The 20,040-nt window shown below is 42.0% G+C and overlaps 1 protein-coding gene across 3 annotated transcripts; it reads right to left on the reverse strand.

Annotated features, from left to right (window-relative positions):
• Positions 1–1,077: 1,077 nt before the first annotated feature.
• kdm5bb (lysine (K)-specific demethylase 5Bb) lies at positions 1,078–19,603 on the reverse strand. Of its 3 annotated transcripts, XM_041945031.1 has the most exons (29): positions 19,267–19,603; positions 17,728–17,805; positions 17,143–17,265; positions 16,883–17,053; positions 16,281–16,337; positions 15,287–15,442; positions 15,032–15,125; positions 14,393–14,505; positions 13,184–13,342; positions 12,335–12,454; positions 12,090–12,248; positions 11,278–11,459; positions 10,942–11,104; positions 10,676–10,795; positions 9,824–10,018; positions 9,310–9,491; positions 9,000–9,124; positions 7,740–7,890; positions 7,505–7,619; positions 6,588–6,943; positions 5,613–5,751; positions 5,344–5,523; positions 4,447–4,608; positions 3,844–4,329; positions 3,670–3,754; positions 3,339–3,547; positions 2,979–3,248; positions 2,084–2,198; positions 1,078–1,993 (listed from the first exon to the last, which is right to left on the reverse strand). In XM_041945031.1, exons 1-29 carry the CDS (start codon positions 19,417–19,419, stop codon positions 1,974–1,976), a joined length of 4,638 nt encoding a protein of 1,545 aa, XP_041800965.1. In that variant the 5' UTR covers positions 19,420–19,603; the 3' UTR covers positions 1,078–1,973. The 3 variants fall into 3 exon arrangements, with proteins under 3 accessions (XP_041800965.1, XP_041800964.1, XP_041800966.1); XM_041945030.1 differs by lacking the exon at positions 2,084–2,198 and having other exon boundaries at positions 19,267–19,601; XM_041945032.1 differs by lacking the exons at positions 2,084–2,198; positions 16,281–16,337 and having other exon boundaries at positions 19,267–19,601.
• Positions 19,604–20,040: the final 437 nt, after the last annotated feature.

The raw sequence follows: 20,040 nt of genomic DNA on the forward strand, positions 1-20,040 counted from the left end.
GAGACGGCCACATGGTCTGTGAATATGTTGTGTGGGTCAGCTGCTGCAGGCCAACTGCTGCAACTGACAACACAGAACGCTGGAGGAGACTGTTCAATAGTCTCTGAATGTGTGAAAGGCTCTGCGGTTTGGCAGCCGCTTCCTGTAAAGGAATTCAAGTTTTCACAGTCAAGCCACATGAGATGTTTCACTCCCTGAGCTTCTCTTTCTGCTGTTAGACGAGGAAATTCCCCCCAAGGCGGTGGCTTTATTGACGTTTCACAGCGTAATTTTGATTATTATGAATAAAAACACTTGATGATCACTGCTGTGCCCTGAAATAAGCTCCATTTAAACACAGTGTACATGATCACTGCTCCTATATGAGAGGCGGCCTGAAGGATGCAGCTGGCATGGTTCATGGGGTGTATTTTTCACACCTGTCATAGATGCTTTATGGTCACACAGTAATGGATCTCCCCCTGCCAGTACCTGCTGTCATCTTCATCCTTTCATTCACATTCAGTTTTGAAGAGGAGGAGTGGGCTGTACTGTGCAACATGGAGCATTCAGACCGTCTGAAGTCTTAAAAACATGTCATAAATGCGTGCAGAGCTTTAGCTGTTAAAACACAAATATTGATTTTTTCCTTTAATTTGAAGTCAGTGGAAAAATAAAGTTTGTGACCCCACAGTCAGCAAAAGAACCCATTAAAGTCATTACTTCTTATTAAGTAAGCTGTGAAATCCACTTATGAAAAGCTGAGGAAGATTATCCATCAGACTGAACTCAAAGCCTCAAACTGCTTTTGTGAAATTATGTTTTGCCTGAGTGGTTTTTAATATTATTGCCATTACATTAGTCACTGGCAAGTGTCAATCTAGTACAGCCCACAGAAAGAAATCAAAGCCTCTGCAAGGAAACAATCTCGGCCTTTTGTGGTCAACATGTCAACAAAGATGATGAAAATAATTGGAGGAAATGTGCTCGAGACAGGAGGAAAAAAACTGTGACTGGAGTTCCCTTTGAAATCATGTTTATGAGGACATCTAGTGGTTTCTTTCTTCAATGTTCAAGTGAAAGGACGAGACTTCTCCATAGAACAAAAGGGCTTTATTCCACAATATAAACTTGTAACATCTTCAGCTACCCCGAGTCCTTCCCACAGTATCCTCTGCTGGGTTACACGCTGTGGCGGCACATGTCAGCATTGTCCTGCTACATCGCCACTGCAGAGCTGTAATCCACCCATCTGCGTAGCTTTCTGTACATCACACCATCGTTAAAGCACCAACACAACTCAGCCGAGATCAAGCCATTTAAGTCAATTCAGACAAAAATTATTGCTCAGATAAATAAACCTATTCTACAAAAAAAAGGGAATAATTATATTAAGATGCATGTACTAAACACTGGATTTCAAAGAAACAAATTGTAATAGTCATTTTTTGGGGGGATAGTGGATGAAAACCTTGACTTCTGTCCCCTTAGCTCTGGTTTAACATGCAAGGAGGTTCAGGAGAAGATAATAATAACCCTCGATTAACCCTGGGTGCATCGTGTTGTAAGACTCCTTCGGGCTGATGTAATGGAATCCCATGCAGCACACTTCACATCCTGTGTTTTTTTTCTTTTAGACAACCACAAACAAGTCATAAGAAGAAAGAAATATATATAATATATATGTAAAAATACAAAAAAATAACTAAAACATTATAGTTCTGGACAACAAGTCAAAGAGGAGATAGCACCGTTGTTACAAAAGGGTTGGACAGATGGGACGGGGTGAGGGGGGTACGGGTTCAGTGACACATCCAGACTGGTGGCTCCAACAAACGGACTGACGACTCTTCAGCCATCCTTCAGGAAAATCTCTTCATTTTCTCATGTGTTCATCGTTCAGTGTACACCTCATGCAAATGTAGTCCTCCTTCTCCGCCGTCTCGGCCGTAACGCCGACGCAGACTTGGTGGAACCACTGATTACAGCTGCCGTCACACTGGACCCAATCCACCTGCAGGCAAACACACGAGTTCATTCAAATTTAAATATTCAATGACTGATTTTTTTTTTTGCCACTTGGGGGCAGCAACACAACACTCACGTATCACTTTTTCAGTTGATATGGTGAACTCGTTAGCCAACAGTTGCTTATTTACACATCCAGCAGACGCAGAGCAACGGTATCGTTCTTCATCTGGAGTCGTGTTTGTGGCCACCTGAAGAATGTAAGGTCAATGCTGATCTTGATCTCAGATGAATCAGCTAAAACAAGAACAGCTGGAAGTGCAAGTTCAGTAAAAGCACCTGCAGTCATTTGAGCTTGTTTGATAAGAGCCCACATGAAAAGACAGCAAAGACATACTGCAACGGGGTTAAAGCCAGTAAGAGCCCTGAAAATAATTAAAACCCAGTGTGCATCACGTCTCACAGACAGAGAGGGCCCCCCAACCTCAACCAGCAGCTCACAACGATGAGTATTATAATTACGACCAGTAAAACAGTGTAGAGTAATAAACAGCATCCAAGCGCTTCACAGTGGCAGCTGAAGCGTGCATCTGTAAAATGTCACCATAATCCAAGACTGAGAGGAAAGTTACCTCAATATGCACATTTCCACAATGCAGAGGGAAATATGTTTCATTCTTATAGGAGAACATTTTTATTTTTTAAATGCTCACCGTATTACATGATATTTAAAAGCTACCGTCTCATTGATACATATTCCAAGACAAATGATAATACTGCTGCTGAGGCATCATAAAATCATCACATCCAACCAATCACCTTTCTGCCTGTATCCCTTGAGTTAGTTGCTCTTTGGATGCTTCTTTTAAAACAGCAGGTGGTCCAATCACAAAAGTGTTTCTCTTCTGCTTAACTCAACTTATTTTGCTACATGATTACACTTACTGTGCATATTTTAGTTTTACACAATGGCTCCCTGCAGTGGAAGCTAAACTGACCTCTGCAGAAACTATTTCAGACGTTTTTCTCACCTCATCTCCTTCTGGCAGCTGACACCTCTCCGCCGGACACACAGCCATTTCCTCGTCATCAGAGTCATCGGACTGAGAGAAGTCGGAGCGTGGAGACGATGAGGTCGAGGTTGGCCGGCGCTGCAGCTTCTTTTTATTCATCTTCTGTCTTTTGTGAGAGTGCTTTTTGTCCTTCCCCCTGCGCTCTGCGTCTAAATCTTCCCTCTCCAGATGCCGCTTTGCTTTCTTTTCTGAGCCAATCACAGTTCCCCTCACACCATTGATGCCATCCTGAAAACAGAAAGAACACAAATTAAAACTGATTTTGAGGCAGTGTCGAGGAGTGCTTTAAGCACTTCATTTGGCGTTAAGAGCTTGTACCTGGTTCATTGGCAGAGTGTTTCCCTGAGAGTTAAACTGCATGTGTTTGTCACAGTCTGTGGACGTGTCCTGTGGCGGCGACATGCATCTGTTTGTGTGCTGGCTGCTGGCTCTGTCCAATAAAACGTGGTACAGGCTCTGGACCTCCGGCAGAGACACCTGCAGCAGGAGCCCCTCCACCATCAGCTCCTCCAGATCCCGACTTAAGCCTGTCACACAGAAAAATACCCATAACAATCGATAATGAACAATTAACCACGAGTCACGCTTCCATATAATGTACAGAGGCTTCATTCAGTCACTACTGCAGTTAGAATAGGATGAGACTGACCCTGCAGCGGGATGCATCTCTGCTCGGTGTAGAAGACCGTCTGAGCATGGCTTGTCCTGTTCCACTCTGGAGTCAAGCAAGGAGCCTGTACCCAAAACATCAAATTCTAAACTTAACAACTGCAAATGATACTTTAACTGCATCAAACGGCGGCACAAGGAGATGAAGAGTGACCTGAGTGTTGTTTTGAGCGTCATGGCTGCCCGATGCCCAGCGCGTTAAGGTGGGAGGAGTCCCTGGCCTCTCTTCCAGTTCTGGTAGGTTACACGACTGTGAGATCTGCTGTGCTCGGTGCTGCCAGTTGACTGTCCTCTCAATCAGATAGTGCAGCGCGTCGCCCTCCGGCAGGCGCACCCCTATGTGCCGCAGAGACGCTAGCAGAGCGAGGACTTTGTTCAATGGGGGCTTTTCTGATCGCTGGCACTGTGGACAGAGCCATGGCTGTGTTTCGCAGGAGTCTGAGGGGTCTTTGACACAGACGCTGTGGAAGGCGTCCCTGCAGAGTTCACACTGTAGCATGGCACCCATGGGCGCCTTCTGACAGACACACACTCTCAGGTCCATGCAGTCTGCTGTGGGAAGGAGCTTTGATTCATTTGCTGCCCTGAGATTAGAGAACGCCTCCATCTCCCTCAAATGTAGCTCCTCCAGAGTTGCCAGCTGGTGAATAAAATACAGAGTCAGAACATTTCCTCATAACGACAGCGGATCAATCCCATCGACTCCAGCTCCTTATGTATTTATGTTTGCAGGCAACTCTTAGAATTAGACACTTACTGCAGAGGTAGAATCCTTGGTCTCTGAAAGCGCTTTTTCCACATCACTGACAGTGTTGAGCCTTGGTGTTTTCTTTTTGTTGCTTTTAGGTGATTCTTTCCCTTTCTTAGCCTTCCTCTTCAGGGAACCAATATTTCCAACTTCACACCTTGGACACAGGACCTGTGATGAACAAAATAACAGTCAGGCTTTTACATTAACAGGCCAAGATGTTAGCTGCTTTTCGCCAAAGCAGCTAACATCTCTGAAATATATGAAAACGCAAAACTACTATTTTTGGTGTTTGTGATTAGTGAGCGAGAGGGAGAGACAGAAGGACAAAAGCGAGAGTCTCTTCAAAGCTCCATCTTGTTCGCTCCTGCTCTGTATGAAGATAAGTACTTTGTTTTGATGCAGTCGGACTCATGACCTTCTGGCTCTCATTACATATTTTTATATTTCTGGTGTTAGACGCTGGAACGACTAAGAAACAGCAATTTAATCGCTCATAAATACTACACGTTAACCAGGCAGCCATTCTCAAGCTGCTGCGCTTCTGATCAAATCCTTTTTTTATTATCATCATTTGATAAAATGATCATAGATGCAGTTTGTGTTAGGGTATTTAAAAAGAGTCATCACAGAGAAAGTCACATTGTCTTGAAGCATCTGTCACCACATCTAAACGAGCTGCAAATGTGCAGTCAATATTCTTGTAAAATACAAAAAAAAAATGCTGGTATTAGAAATATGGCAGCTGAAGAACAGATGCTTCACCACTGAAACATTTCCAGAGGACGATAAAACCCAAAAGGAGCCCTAATGTAATCACATCCGGTGGACATGAGGAGTAAGTGAGCTGAACCCTCAAGGCCGCATGGTCTTACTGTTCATTTCAAACAATGTGTGGGATTTTACCTCCAGTAAGGTAAAAGTTGAGTCTTTCTGAAGGAAAGTTGTAGCTGCAGTTTCTTTCCATTCTTGCACTTCCACCATTAAAGACTCCAGCCTGTCTAAAGGCTCCAGGTGGACTTGAATAGCTTGTCCTCGCAGCACCATGTCAGAGAGGTTGTCCACCATCGGTTCGCCACCACTGGCCTGAAAAAAGCAGATTATTTCAGTGTTGCAATGAGTCTCAAATCAAACTGCAGAGAGAATGAGTCAGAAAATGTCAGGTGCGTCCTAACCTGAAGCTCCTCGGCTTCTTGAAGCCACTCTCGGGCTTTTCTGATGGTGTCTTTCAGGAGAAGACAGTTTGGGAGGTAAGCGGGGATGCCAGATGCCTTCTCAGCAGCAGCACTAAGAGTCTCTATGGAGTGTGGTGGTCTGTGGTGGGCAGTAAATCACAAATGACGTACTGTACATAATACACTTGGACACAATACCTGCATTAAGTTAATAATTCACTATGAGCAGAACTGTCATGGCATTTCCTTTTGACATCTTCACAGGAAGCTTTCTGACATTATTTTTCCAACCAGAGCTTTCAAAATGTTCAGAATATCCTACAAACACAGATTTTATAAGATACTTCAAAGCCTGCACTTAATTTTAAAAACAAGACTCTTTACATGGAAAAGAACTTGACTGAAACATCTTAGACAAAAAACTATAAAACACAATTCTAAACAATATTTTTAGTACAGTGAAACCCAAAAGTCAAAGCTGCAGGAAACTAAGCATGGAGAGGGAACATAAAACTTTGAAAAAATGTAGAAATTTAAGCCCTGACTTGAAATTAGTTTTTTTCTGACAATGGAGAGAAAAGATGCACATTACTGACAGCCATGCCATTAAAGCCTTTGAAAAGCACTTGTGACAGTTAATACTGAACAACACTGAGTACCAATGGAATGAGGGCAGAACTAAATATGATGCTCACTTTTTGTTGATCTTGTTGAATATTCTAGCAGCAGCATTTTGCACTAGCTGTAATTAAAATGAAGCAAAATCAGGAGCACTGACGTAATATTACATTATTCACTTACAATCAGTGCAAAGTTACAGCTATGATACATAATACAGATTTTTTTTTTTTTTGGATTAAAGCCACTACTGACAGAGCAACCTATCACAACATCCTCTTGTCGATGCTTTGGATGTTTTTCCACACTGTTGCTTAGATGCTAACGTCATCGTGGATCTGTCAGTGCTGCCCTCACCTGGCTTTAAGGAGGCTGCTCGCTTTGTCCTCCCAGTGCTCGGACACGGTGAGCAGCTCCTGCAGGCGAGCCATGGCTTTCTCCACGGACGGATGAGGTGCCAGGCCGACTCCCTGGTCGATGAGCCTCCTCATGGTCTCCAGAGTCAACGTGGCGGGCTGAGCGCTGGCCTGCTGCACCCCCTCCAGCCAGCGTGCCTGTTCCAGCCTCACTCTCAGGCGGGGCAGCTCAGGCAGCTCCACGTCAAAGTCAAAGCTGACATCTAAGAGGCTCTGGATCTCGGCGACGCTGGGAACTTCATCTGCCAGGACCTTTTCGCTGTGCTGCTGGAAGTCTTCAATGCGATTCAAGAGCTCCTGAAGAAAGACATCAGTTCAAACAAACACAGAGTCAAAATCTATGCTACTGCTTACCCGATTTCTGTATTTAAATCACATTAATTGCAGCCTACAGAAAACTACATGGTTGTCCCAACCCGGGCAGAGACTGTAGAGATTAAAGGGGAGGTTAAGTGTTTATCAAGTTTGTCTTAAAACAATAATAAGGCTTCAGCAGTCTGCCTTAACTGAATCAAATGAATATCTTCCAAAGTTACAGTATTTTTAATATCACATTCTCTCTCTGTGAAACTGTCCCTTAAGGCAGATTAATCTTGAATTGCTAACTTCCGACTGAACGTTGTGTTCTGCTTTTGTCTGTTTGTTAACACTAATGAGGATGCATACATCTTGTTTGAATAAACTCTATTGGAGCAGTCCCTGGTCAAAAAAGGTGCAGATTCAGACTGTGCAGAAAAGCCAATTAAAACAGAATGAGCTAACACAATGTATAAGACTAATAAAAGGCACAGTGTGTGGCCAGCTTGAATCTAAATGAACGTTATTGAAAAATCGCAGCATTTCTCCTCCACAGCCTACCTTCAACATGGGGGCTTGAGGGAGACTGCAGGGGAGGTTATACAGCTGCCTCACAAACGAACTCAGCTCCTCCACAGTGAGCTGGCTGCAGGATTTCCCATTACCGCACCGATACCTGCACGAGAGTGCCAAATGAATAACGAACTGGTATCATTTCCTGACTGGGGAAAACATGTACGGAAATGTGAGGACAGCTAATCTATGAACCTTCTCTATTTGAGTGTGTTAATCCTACCTGGTCTGCCTCTTGCCATTTAAGAGCTGCTGTGCCACCGAGGAGCACTTTTCTGTGTCCTGTGTGACCAGACGTAGCCGACGCAGCAAGTCGTTGTCGGGGAACAGCCTGGACTCAGATTCAGCAAGAAGAGAACGAAACACTGGCAGGCCTGAGAAGAAAGCATCTGATTAATCAGTCTGACACATAACGAAACATCCACAATTTCAATAACACATTGCTTTGACCTGCTTTTCATAATTTTTGGCCGCAGTGATTGTGTTGTTTCCAGACCAATCAGCCCAGTGAATACTAAATGCTTTTAACTTAGATTAATGACAACTAGTTCCAAATGATTTTAAGTGGCGCTGCAATTTTTTGACGTGTTTTTTCCAACCATCCATTCCAACAGCCTGCAGACACTTGAAATATGCTCACAAAAGGTAATGCATCATTTTGACTAGTTAATTTTTTCAGTTTTAATCACTTTAAGTGCTGCTGGCATTGAGTAATAGAAGTTTAATCACACCGAAGGAGAAGATTTTCATTTCTGTCTGAATATCGTTTTGTAAATAGATGCCTGCAGATCACTCTGTCGACATTATTAGCTGGAAAACACAATGAGAACATAGCATGAAGTCTTACTCTAGTCCAAGTTCAATAAAAACTCATAACAATACCACAGAAAGAGTATTTTAAATGTTTTCGATAATGGTATGTCCAGGAGTTCATCAAAAAAGCAATTTAGTGAATTTACCCAGATAAACATCTGCATTTAAAATAGGCAATCTATATAGGCCATATCTATTCATATTAGGCTATGCTGTATAGCTTTATATTTAGGCCATTCACCATATTTATCATTTCAAACCCTGTGTAATATCCTTATTTGCACTGAATTCCTTGGTCTGGCTTTAAATTACCTGCTGAAGCAGCATATCATCATACTCAGAATGATATTAGCTGTACAATTTACAAGTCGTTTGCACAACTGGTTACAATTGGCTCAATCTTTGCACAAAAGAAAAGGGCACGTCTTTGCAACATTAACTCTTGTTGGCTATTGGTGGCTGTGGAGATGACATGAAAGATCCTAACTGGTCAAGTGAGGTGTCAATCGAAAGGTCAGAATGTATCGGCCATCTTGAAACCAACATATCGCCTACGCGTAGGTGGAAACTGGAGTTCCACTGAATAAAACATGGACGTGCCATCGGCGTTAATTAAACCACTGGTGTGGTCCATTAATGATTTGTTTTCTTATGTGCTCTTGCTGTTTACCTTTCTTCTTTTCCAGTTTAGCCTCCAGAGTCTCTGTCACGAGGGAGGCCCAATCATCATACAGCTCAGCTCGCTGCTTCACAGCATTCATCATGGGGAACAGGTCGTCCAGTGTGTGTCTGTAACTGCAAACAAACAGAACCCTGAATTTCTGGAGGTATACAGTAATAATAAGACACAAATCTGCTTCAGGAGGTCCTTACAGACATAAAATATTCATCACATTCACACTTCGCACAGATACCGTGCTTTCTGATCTCTGTGGCAAAAGCCTGTTTACTGTCTCTGGATCAGCTCTAGAGGGACTTACTTCAGTGTGAAGTTGGTGACAGGGCAGGAGCAGAGGTTACTGATGTGGTGCAGACAGACCAGTACTCCTGGGCTACAGGGACAGGTGATGGCAGACAGGTAGCAGGTGGTCCTGCACTTGGCACACTGCCGCTCGTCATCCTGGAGGTGATCGTATTTTGCCTCCTTGCAATGTAACACCCCCTGAAGGTGTGGGACGGCAACAAAGGTGTTAAAAACAAATCAAAGTAGAAGACAACACGGTGAGCGTTTGCTCGCTTCACACTGTGTTTAACACGTAATTGCTGTAAAGAAACGAAACGTACACTGTAAAAGCAAGACATTATTATGTGTTTTTACTCACTGAGAAGAAATTTTAGCTTGCAGCTTTGCAGCTTGCAGTATTTGTGTGCACATGCAGTCTATATTTAGGCCAGAAGCAAGATAACAGAGTATCCCACAAGGAGAAACATAACCTACAGAAAACCTACACACCTATAATGTGTGTGCTGACATGACAATGAGGACTATCCTACCATTTTCTTAATTTTCTCTCTCAGTTTCTGCTCTTCTTGGATCATGGCGACCATGTCCTTGTGGACAGCTGAGGCCAGGACCACATCAAGCGTTTCTGCTTTCAAGGCCATGTTGCACACCATCTCATCGTGGGAGAACACATTGTACCGGTGCAGCATCCGATAGTGGTCAACGCACTGCCTGCCAAGTGGCATCTAGAAAGGAAAGACATGGTTTGTACGGACAATTCATGTTGTTTCAAATCCACAAACAATACAAAGTCACACGACTGATTGATGCATGAAGTTCACTGAAAATTAATCTGCCACAACTTTGATGACTGATTCTCATTTTAAATATTTTTTTAAGCAAACATTGTCAATTTTTCCTGGTTCTGAAGTCACTATGGTGTCTGGGAGCTTGTGACGGGTATTCTTCATTATCAGCTGATATTTCACAGACCAAATGGTTGGGAAAATAATCTGCAGAATAATTGATAGTGAAAATAATCGTTGCAGGCCTACATGAGATTAAAAAACTAACTGCACCAGTGTTTTGCCACCATTTAATATTGATGGCCTTTAAAAAAAATAAAACCATACGTAAAGTGCTGCACACTGAAGTTAATACTGATGCATTCACTAATAACAAAAACTCACAGCAGTACTGACAACTGACAACCACTGACTTTGGTCATTGTTTCTTATGTTGTTATGTTACTTATTAACAATTAGAAATGAAGGAATCACTGAAAATTATTTCCCTGTCTCTTGCAATCGCTGCCATTAAGTGCAATTATGCTTGAGGAAGTATTTTCATTACTTTTACAAACAAACTGTTATTAGGGACAACACAAATAAAGTGTTCCATACCCAGTCCACAGTGCAGAAGTTGACTGCCTCGGCGAAATTGAAGCCCTGATTGAAGCCACTGTGGTAGGCTCTTGGAAACGTGATGACAAACTCACCAGCACACTGGTTTGTTCTGTAAATCTGAAGGACGGCAGAGACAAAAGAAGATGATTTATGATCCTGTTTAAAAGACCAGCAGCTCGTTCTGGAAAGTGTCAGCTGGGCATGACTGCGTGTAATTGACAGAGAGCATCAGTGCATGTGAACGAAGCTGCATAAATACATACTGGGACCCCGTGGGCCATCAGGGTGTTGGGGTTCATGATGGTGACTAGCTGGTGCAGCAGGTCAGGCTGAGACTCAAACAGCTCCGGGGCCAGTTTCCTCATCACCTCTTCCAGCTGTTCTGCAGCAAAACCAGGAGCTCCGTACCAGGTTTTGGGTTCCCCCCTGGCAGTGAGTAAGATAAACATAAGATCTTAGTTAAATTGAAAAAAGAAAAAAGAAAATCGAAGTCTTGATTTGATCTTTGGCATCACAAACCACCATAAGTCTAAATCTCTTAGCTCTCATCAAGGAAGGTAGCAGAGCTTTAGTAACAGCAGGCTTTTCTTTTGAAGTACCAGTGCAGGTAGTTGATGGAGTAGCTCCAGTGATCCTCAATGTGCCAGCAGAAGGAGGAGAAGCACATGCCAACATAAAGCCATGGCAGCGTCATCCCACAGATGTCAGCTGTCACATGAGTCAGTACAGAAGGGTTCATCATTGCCAGGTTGTTCAGGTTCCAGCCACACTTGAGGTATTTCTGAAAGACAGAAAACACACTGAGTTTAATAACACAGGAATTACTGTTAATATACAGTTCACTGTATATCATTTAATTCTACATTAGACTGATGCTATCTGATAGGCTCAGATATGGCTGCCACACAGGGTTTCTGCAAATTTAGGACCTTTCAAGATCTTTTCTTAAGAAATGGAATAAAATTTCATATCCAAATCATGATGTAAGTATGATGGAAAACCAATGGAGACGATGTGGCTGAGAGGTATTTATTATTATAATATCACAGTTTTTAAAACTAGCAGTATATAACAAGAATTAAGTGGATGAATGAATTAACCAATGAGGAATTCTTTTAGGTTTTTGCTCAAATCAAGACTTGCCCATTCTAAGACAATGGGCTTTAAGCTACTGTAGCTAGTAGTCAGACGTTAGTTACAGGTCTGATGGTTTGACTGAAACTCTGCTAAAGGATTGAAAAGCATCCTGCAGCACAATTTACTGTCTACTAACTTACATTACTGCCAGCATCTGCAAAGAGAAAATGTGACTTGAAGCTGAATTCATTGCTTTTTTAGGCAGATAAGCCACATTTTGATTTCACAGTATCTCTTTGTATCAGCTTTGGGGCAGTTTGTTTCAGGGACATACCTCATCAGCAGGGGAAACCTTGAATTTTCCATTCGGAATAGGAAATCCGCTCCCAAACTCCTTTGAGGCAATATCTGCTCCATATTCTACAGTAACGTCCTCGTCAATGGCTCCCACCAAACGCCAGAACTCTTTCTCCACCAGCTCTGTGGGTACCATCTGTGGTGAATACAAGCAAAAGACATTCAAATTTAAAATACTCACAGCAAGAGAGACAGATTTAATTTGAAACCTCTTCTACTTACATGAACTGGCATGTTGAAGTAATCAGATTTGAATGCATCAGCCATTTGCCCAAATGCACGCAGGGAATAATCTCTGTACGCTTGTTCAAAGCCAAATGCCTCATGAGGTTTGTTGCATTCCTGTGAATAAGATAAAAAAAGCATTGAGCAGCAGACAGACTTGTTTTAATAGCTCACACTGGCCATTGCTCAAGAGTCAATTTGCATCATAATAAAGCAACATAACGCATTATTTTACTTTAAAATAACAGCTTCAAAATCATTCTGATGGTACACTGACTTGTAATAGTGGAATGGTGCCTCTTTCATTCCACTCTGCACCCTGAACGCCTGCTCTTGCACTGTGTAACTTGGGTTGAGCAGATACAATATCTTGCAATTAGTGCTTTAGGCACTTCGTCACACACACCAACTGGAAATATGACAGCTTGGAAAATGGCAATATGATGCACTGAATTTGATAAATGTGCTGTTTATCAGACCACAACTGAGAAAAGAATGAGTTTGGAGAAACTTGGAGTGTTTCCGGTGGACAGCATTTTATGGAGAAAATAACTGTGATTTACAGTTTCCTGATGGACAGCTTTACTTGTTGCTACAGTAACCGCTAATTTGTGCTAACTGTAGCCACTAGTAACCCATACAGATCTATTAGCTGCCTCTGTGACATCACAATGGAGGACCAGAAAACATTTTCTACATTGTATAAGATCCAGATCAGAGTCTGGGGATACTGTGAGTCACCTCAGTATGGCAGTGGTGTAAAATTGAATCGCACTCCGAAACTGTTGCAAGTAGCAAAAAAATACCAATTCTTGCATAAAGTTGCTTCAATCAGTTTATCCTCACCTGAGCCAGACACTTGGGGCACCTCCAGTCTCCTTTGGGGACGTCGTGCAGAGGAGGGATCAGGCAAAAGGTGTGGTAGCTGTCATCACAACCGTCACACAGCAACAGACGGTCTTCTTCTCCCCCACTGCCACACACCAGACACACAACCAGATCCACCTGGAGAACAAAAGGAGCAGTTTCAATGACTCTGATTCGGAGCCATAATGACTGATGAAAGCAGCTTCATGACAGGAATGAAAAGTAACACAAACTATCTGTAAAACATTCTTCTATGCAGAGCTTTTTCTATCAGGAAGCTGTTATCAACTCACACAAAATGAATTATTTATTTATTTAGAGATTTTCAAAATGCAAGTACAACATATGTTGCACAGTGTTGTCTAATGTAGGCCCCATGTGCACTGGTCATTTCAAGTGTCTCGTATCTGGATAAAATCCAGGTGGGATTTGATTCAGTTTCTTTCACACTCGGCCACGTATATGCTTCTCTGTTGGCTGGATCAGTTTCATCGTAGTTGTTTTTCTTGTTGCTTTAATCAGATAGAGAACAAACAGCTCACTTCTGTGCCATGTTTATGCAACTTTAGCTGCCGTTATCACTGGGACAGAGGAGACAGATCATGGATTTACTAAGAAAATCAGTGAATGGTTATTTGGACAGACTGCTTACTGATATAGTTAAGCTTTGGAAGGAGGAAAGATTCTCTATCCTCAATGCCTCTTGCGTTTTCACTTGGCTTTACTAAGAAGGGATAGCAATCCGATCTGCGCGAGACACATGTGACAGAGTGCAAATGGGACCTATATCAGACTCAAAAGGGCGCACCATTTTTCTGGGTTTTGAAACAGATAATCTTTTTCCTTATTTCTTCCACTTTTTACATTCCTCCTGTAAAGATTTCGTTCTCAACGTTTATGCAATCCATGCAAATGTTAATCTCTCTTATCTTTTCAATGCATTATTTGTGTATACTTGTGGACCCCAGGAAGACTACGAACTGCATTAACAGAAGCTAAAGTGGTTCCCATAAGCAAACTTCAAAAAAAACACAGAAAAGATATTTTACAGCACAAGTTTAATATTACGTGATTAAAGCTGAGCTTGGACTTCTGATGATGCATTAAATGGACTATCTTATTAATTTTTTAATAAGAAATTTGATATGTCGTGCAGATTTCGTCTCCTCCAAAGACATTTCTACTCACTGGACTCGGAGGAACAGGAGGGATGAATTTCTTGTACCGTGGTTTGGATTTTTCAGCTTCAATTATTGGTTCCTTACTTTCAACTGGTTCCTGTTTCACTGGAATTGGAATCTCTTTTTTTGCAAGACAAGAGGAAACATTAATAACATCATGACCAAGCGAAGCACATTTTAATAAGAACTGCTACAGTGAATTCACTTGACTCCAGTGCCCCCATAGCATTTACAAGCAGTTTACAATGCATGTAATAAATGGTTTATACCACATTATAATGCAGTTGTAGGTGGTTATAAGGACTTTTTCAAATGTTTATTCGTGTACATTTTTGTCAATAATTATAACTTGTCTGACAAAGATAAATTTTATATTTTTCAACTACCTTTTATTATATTGTTGTTTACAACACCAGCCTCCATTTATGGGTGCCCCCAGGAGGAGTTATAGTTGTTGATTGGTACATTAATCAAGACATATTTCTGCTTATAACTACATCATGGTGTTATGAACCATTTATTTATTCATAACGGTTTATGTACTGCTTATCAATGCTAAATAGGGAGCGGGAGGGATTTGTTACTGTAAATACTGTAAATGCCATTAAGTGTAACTATTTTTTCACTCTGGGATGGAAAGCCTGACCTGGTTCTTGCTTGGCAACGAAAGAGCCCATCCTCCGCCTCAGGTTCGGCTTGCTCTCACCAGGCTCACCCGGTTCAGTCTTCACACAGAAGGCCTACAGAAAAAAGTGGGATGTGAGACTGCGGGCAACTTAAAACTACTAAAATTGTGAAGTAGGTGTGGAACTATGTGGAGAACAGTGAAGAATGAAGTCTGGACTGCTTATTTCAGGACAGTTTTAGTCAGGTGTGTGTTGTGTTCTTCAACAACACCCACCTCACACTTCATGCGCTTGGCTCTGCGAGCACTGGGACAAGTGTCTGGCGTCTGGGCAGGCTGCCTCTGAGCCTGATCCTGCAGCTTGTTCTCCTTGGTGTCCATGCTCTCCATGCTTACTGGACTCTCCAATGGCTGGACTGGCTTCTGAACACACTGGAGGGAACAGTGTGACAGTTTAAACGCACAGCTCACCAGATATTTAAAAATGCAAATGTGCCTAACTGGAAATACCTGTATGCTCAAATGTGGGGAACAGTAATATAAAAATGGTCTGAGTGTCTTAGAGAGGAAGTGTGAGTGCACATGTATCACAGCCTGCCTTTCAAACCGATCTTCTTATTATTACTTCAGTTTACCAGCTGTAATAAGATATATATAGGACAGTATGTGACAATAACTAGGAAATATCAGAATCTACCAAATACTGTTGAAAGACTGGGACACTCTATCAAAGACATTAGTTGATATTACCATGGTTTCAATTTGAACAGCCAGAAGACAAAAGAGGCTGTAAGTAGGATGTGGTTAGTTACAGTTTGTCAGCTTTAAAAAGGAGCACAGAAACGAAGGAGGAACATGTTAGTGTCAGTGGAAGTGTGCAGGTGATGAATATCAGACTCTCAGGAGCTGCGTGTGCATTGGTTTAAATAATTAGCGTAGCATTTTCGAAGGACAGAAGAGAAGAGAAAATCTACTACATTATTTAAACTGACACATAATTAGCAACTGACTGCTACCTGGCACAGAAATAAAATAATCCCATTTTACATTTGTCCCAACATACATGTTATGTGCAGATTGAATTATAGCAGTGAGGATCGCTTGTTTGAAGTGAACATTTTGCTGTAAAGCTGGTAAATGACTGTTCTAAGACAGGTTCAATTCACATTACAGTGTCTGCAAATACATACAGTACACTTTCCAGCCACAGGTAAACGTGCATTTTGTTAATTGTGAGGCAGAGTGGCCTCTAAACATGACACAAACATACCTTTTCAAGTTCAGGATCAGCCTCCAAACACATCAGTTTGGAAGCTGGCTCTGGTGCCTGAGGCAAGAGAGAGCTTGGGTAATTAAACAATTTAGAGTGACCTGTCCAGAAGGTCACACAGTACCAATCCAATGACCTTGGACAAGCTCTCTTGCAATATGTTATTAAAAATATTAGGGTACAAATGCTAGTAAATGACACGATAAGACACCAGATAATAAACTGACTCTCAGTATATTAGTCAGACATCAGTTACCCTCCCCCACAAAACAAACAAACTTTTATCTTTAAATAAAATACAACATAAAAACATAGCTATAACCAACACAGAACACGCATATCCTAATAATGCTTTTGTTTCTATTAGTCTTTATGGTCTTAATGTCTACACATCTTTGATTGGACTTGTTTCTTGTTCAAAGTGAAACATAATGAAAGTCTATTTCACTCTGACTGCAACATCCAATAATTTTCAGTAATCAACAGTATGGATAAACATTATTAGGAATTTGTTTACAGATTAGCCACACACTGTTGTATGTGTGACATGCTCTGTGCATATGATCAAGAACAAGTCACAGTGATGCATGCGTCCAACTCACCAGCAGGTTTGTTCCACTTTGAAACACATTGTAGGGATAAAGAATTTTCTCATAATGTCCTCGCAGGTGTGAGCCGACAGCTTTGCCGGGGGCGAAGCCCATTTGTAGTGCAATCTTGGTCCATCGCCTGTCCCGACAAACAATGTCAAATCCACCCTCATCTGCTACCAGCTGAAACGACAGCAGTTACGTTGCTGATTGTTTAATTGTATCTAAAAATAAGCGTAAGAAAACACTGTGCAGTAATGTCAATTATCAACCTTATTTAGTTTATATAAATCCAAAATCTTCCGCTCCACATGCGGGATCTTCAGGGCACATCCCTGCAAATCCCAAAATTTGGCAATCTGGTCCAAGAAGTTGAGCTTGACTCTGGTCTGTGCCTGGGACAAAATAGAAGAAAAGACAACAATCAGCTGCGAATAAATTCAATTCAAGGAAATTAACTCAGACTAGGAATTCAAGGAAAACCAAGATAATCACTGGTAATAAACTGATAATCACTATCAAAATAATATAGGGGTCAAAAATGATCCAAACAGGCTGATATGTATCCAAGATCATGAGGTAATTAAAAAAAATCCACTTTATTTTATTTCCAAATGTTTTGATTATATAACAATTCTGCATTGTAATTTCCAGTATAAATTTGCAATTGATCCTTTGTTACATAACAGTATCACAAGGCATTAATAACACTACTGTTCTTTGTTATTATGAGACTAGCCTTTATGGGCCCAGTAATTATAATAACGGGTTAAAAATAAGGCAATTAATGCAGAATTTTAGAGTAAAAATGGACACAGTGAAGTAATCACTGGTATAATCTGACTAACAAAACTCACCTCGAGCTCATTGAGCCTCTGGATCCGAGGGACAAAGTGAAGTTTGTCAACATCACAAGCAAACGGAGGCTGCCAACCCTAAACGGCAACAAAAATACACATGATTGCACATGAGGGTCATCATAACATGTAGCCTGGGTATGGATTCGTAGTTGGCAGTTTTAACAATTTTCATTCCAGCAACGTTAAGTCACATTACTATGTCTATTTGTTTTTCCTTCCAAGATGGCTCCCTTGTAATCACTTTTTTATTTTTTTTTACAGCATGGACCCAAATTTAAGAAATGTTCCTATTCTTTAGCCACGGTGAAGTAACTATACTGAAATTGGGCACAAAAAAGAGGCATATAAATACACGGCTGCAGGCTTTTCAACTGACGTTAGTATCAAGGTTGGCTGAAAAGCAAGGCCTGCTGACACTGTGAGAACACAGTGATCCTTTCCAGCTTATAACTCACATCAATCAATCAATATGTGTGTCAATACTGCACAGGGCCTGGCACACACAATGACAACAGCCTACCACACAAGCAGGGACCCAAGTTCTGGTTTTAAGTCAGTAGCCAACATCCCCCACTGGCACACAAAATGGCCAGATGGAAGACTCACCAGCCCAGCTTACCACAAAGCCAACATGGAGGACAACACCCTACAACACAGGCTCATACATGAACAGTGGCTCATCTTCAAGAAACTTACATTTCAATAAAGTGCAACACAGCTGCACTGTTGTGCAATATGGCGGGTTAAACCACAACTTCAACAGTCACAACTTGTAATTTAACAATAATAGTGGTCTTTGTAATGAAGTAACCCAGTGTGCTTCTTGTCCCATTCATGTTGCAATTTCTCTGACACTACACCAGAAAGGGAACATTAATTTAGCCTGAGCCATAAAACACGCACTTGTTCACATGTTCGCCACAAGCTGTAAGTTGACCGTGAAGTGATGGATCACACCGACCCGAGCACACTGAGTGACCCAACCGCATCATGATGCTCTTCAACAAATAATCCATAATTAACGTCGGCTGCAGGACTTTCAGGACATTTAAGGACAAAAAGGAACCACAACATTAGCATCAATGTCTATCTAACGTTCACATCGTGTTGTTGTGCGCGGCCGAATGGCTTCCGCATAGCCACCTATATCAAAGCCGTGTGCTAAAAATTATGACAGGTTGGTTGTGTGCTGTTAGCTAGCATTAGCCTGCTAGCTAAGTGGCTCAATGACCGGACCAGCGAGGCTTTGTTGACACACGGTGAACCACGACTACAATCCACTTTTAATACGCGGCCACAGCTATATTGCTGCCAACTAGCTCAAAGTCGACCAAACAAAAGCGGTTACGACGTTTAAAACCACAAATGAGAGCAAGCTAGCTGTGGCAGCAACAAAGAATGAACATAGCCGTGTATCCGCCATGTTGAACAGTCCCTTTAAATCCCGAGCGCTTGGTCCATCTACAGCCGTCTTAACGGTGCACTAATTCAGCATCCGTGTCGGTGCGACGTTTTATCATCGTCTATCACACTCACCGGAGGCGGCCGGACTTTGCAAATGCCAGTTTTTTCGGCGATGGGACGGATCTTATTGATGAAGGCATACGGATCTCTAAATTCTTCCCAGCTGGGCTCGAAGACCGGGCACTCCGGAGGAGGCTTGAACTCGTCCGGCCGAGGCTCGCTCATCGTTTCGGACTGACCCGGTGGTGGCTTGGACAGGACAGGTCACCGGTTTTGAAAAAAGTATCGCCGTGTTACGGTTTTCCTGGAGTGTGTGTGTGTTTTTTTTAAATCCCGTTTGTTCACCGTCAGACTCGGTGGCAGTCAGTCGTCATCAACACGAGAGGAGGCAGCTTACACACACATACAGCCTGCACACACACACACACACTCACAAACATACACTCACACACACACACACATCCATGCACAGTGAGGAGAATGTTCCAAGGCAGTGAGCACGTCCGCTCAAAAAACTAGACACCACGCAGTTTGATTAATGCGGGTTTGATTTCTCCGTTTCCGCCATGTTTACTGTTACATCGACTTCTTCATGAGTAACTACAGCTTAATATCATTCCCATTTTCTCAGTATTGTGGTGCAATTAATGAGTTGTAAATAGTTTTTTTTAATTAGACCCTATGTTATATAAAGACATAATATTGTTGCATTTCTCTTCTCACAGCCTCCAACTTGAGCAAATAAACTATCTAGGCCTGAATTTATCTTAATTCATTGTTGAACTAACAGACTGGGCTCCAGTGGCGTCTAAATGTGAAACCACTGTGCTACAGCCAACACCAAGA

The sequence above is a fragment of the Chelmon rostratus genome, chromosome 10 (assembly GCF_017976325.1).
Source record: "Chelmon rostratus isolate fCheRos1 chromosome 10, fCheRos1.pri, whole genome shotgun sequence".
Taxonomy (NCBI): Eukaryota; Metazoa; Chordata; class Actinopteri; order Chaetodontiformes; family Chaetodontidae; genus Chelmon; species Chelmon rostratus.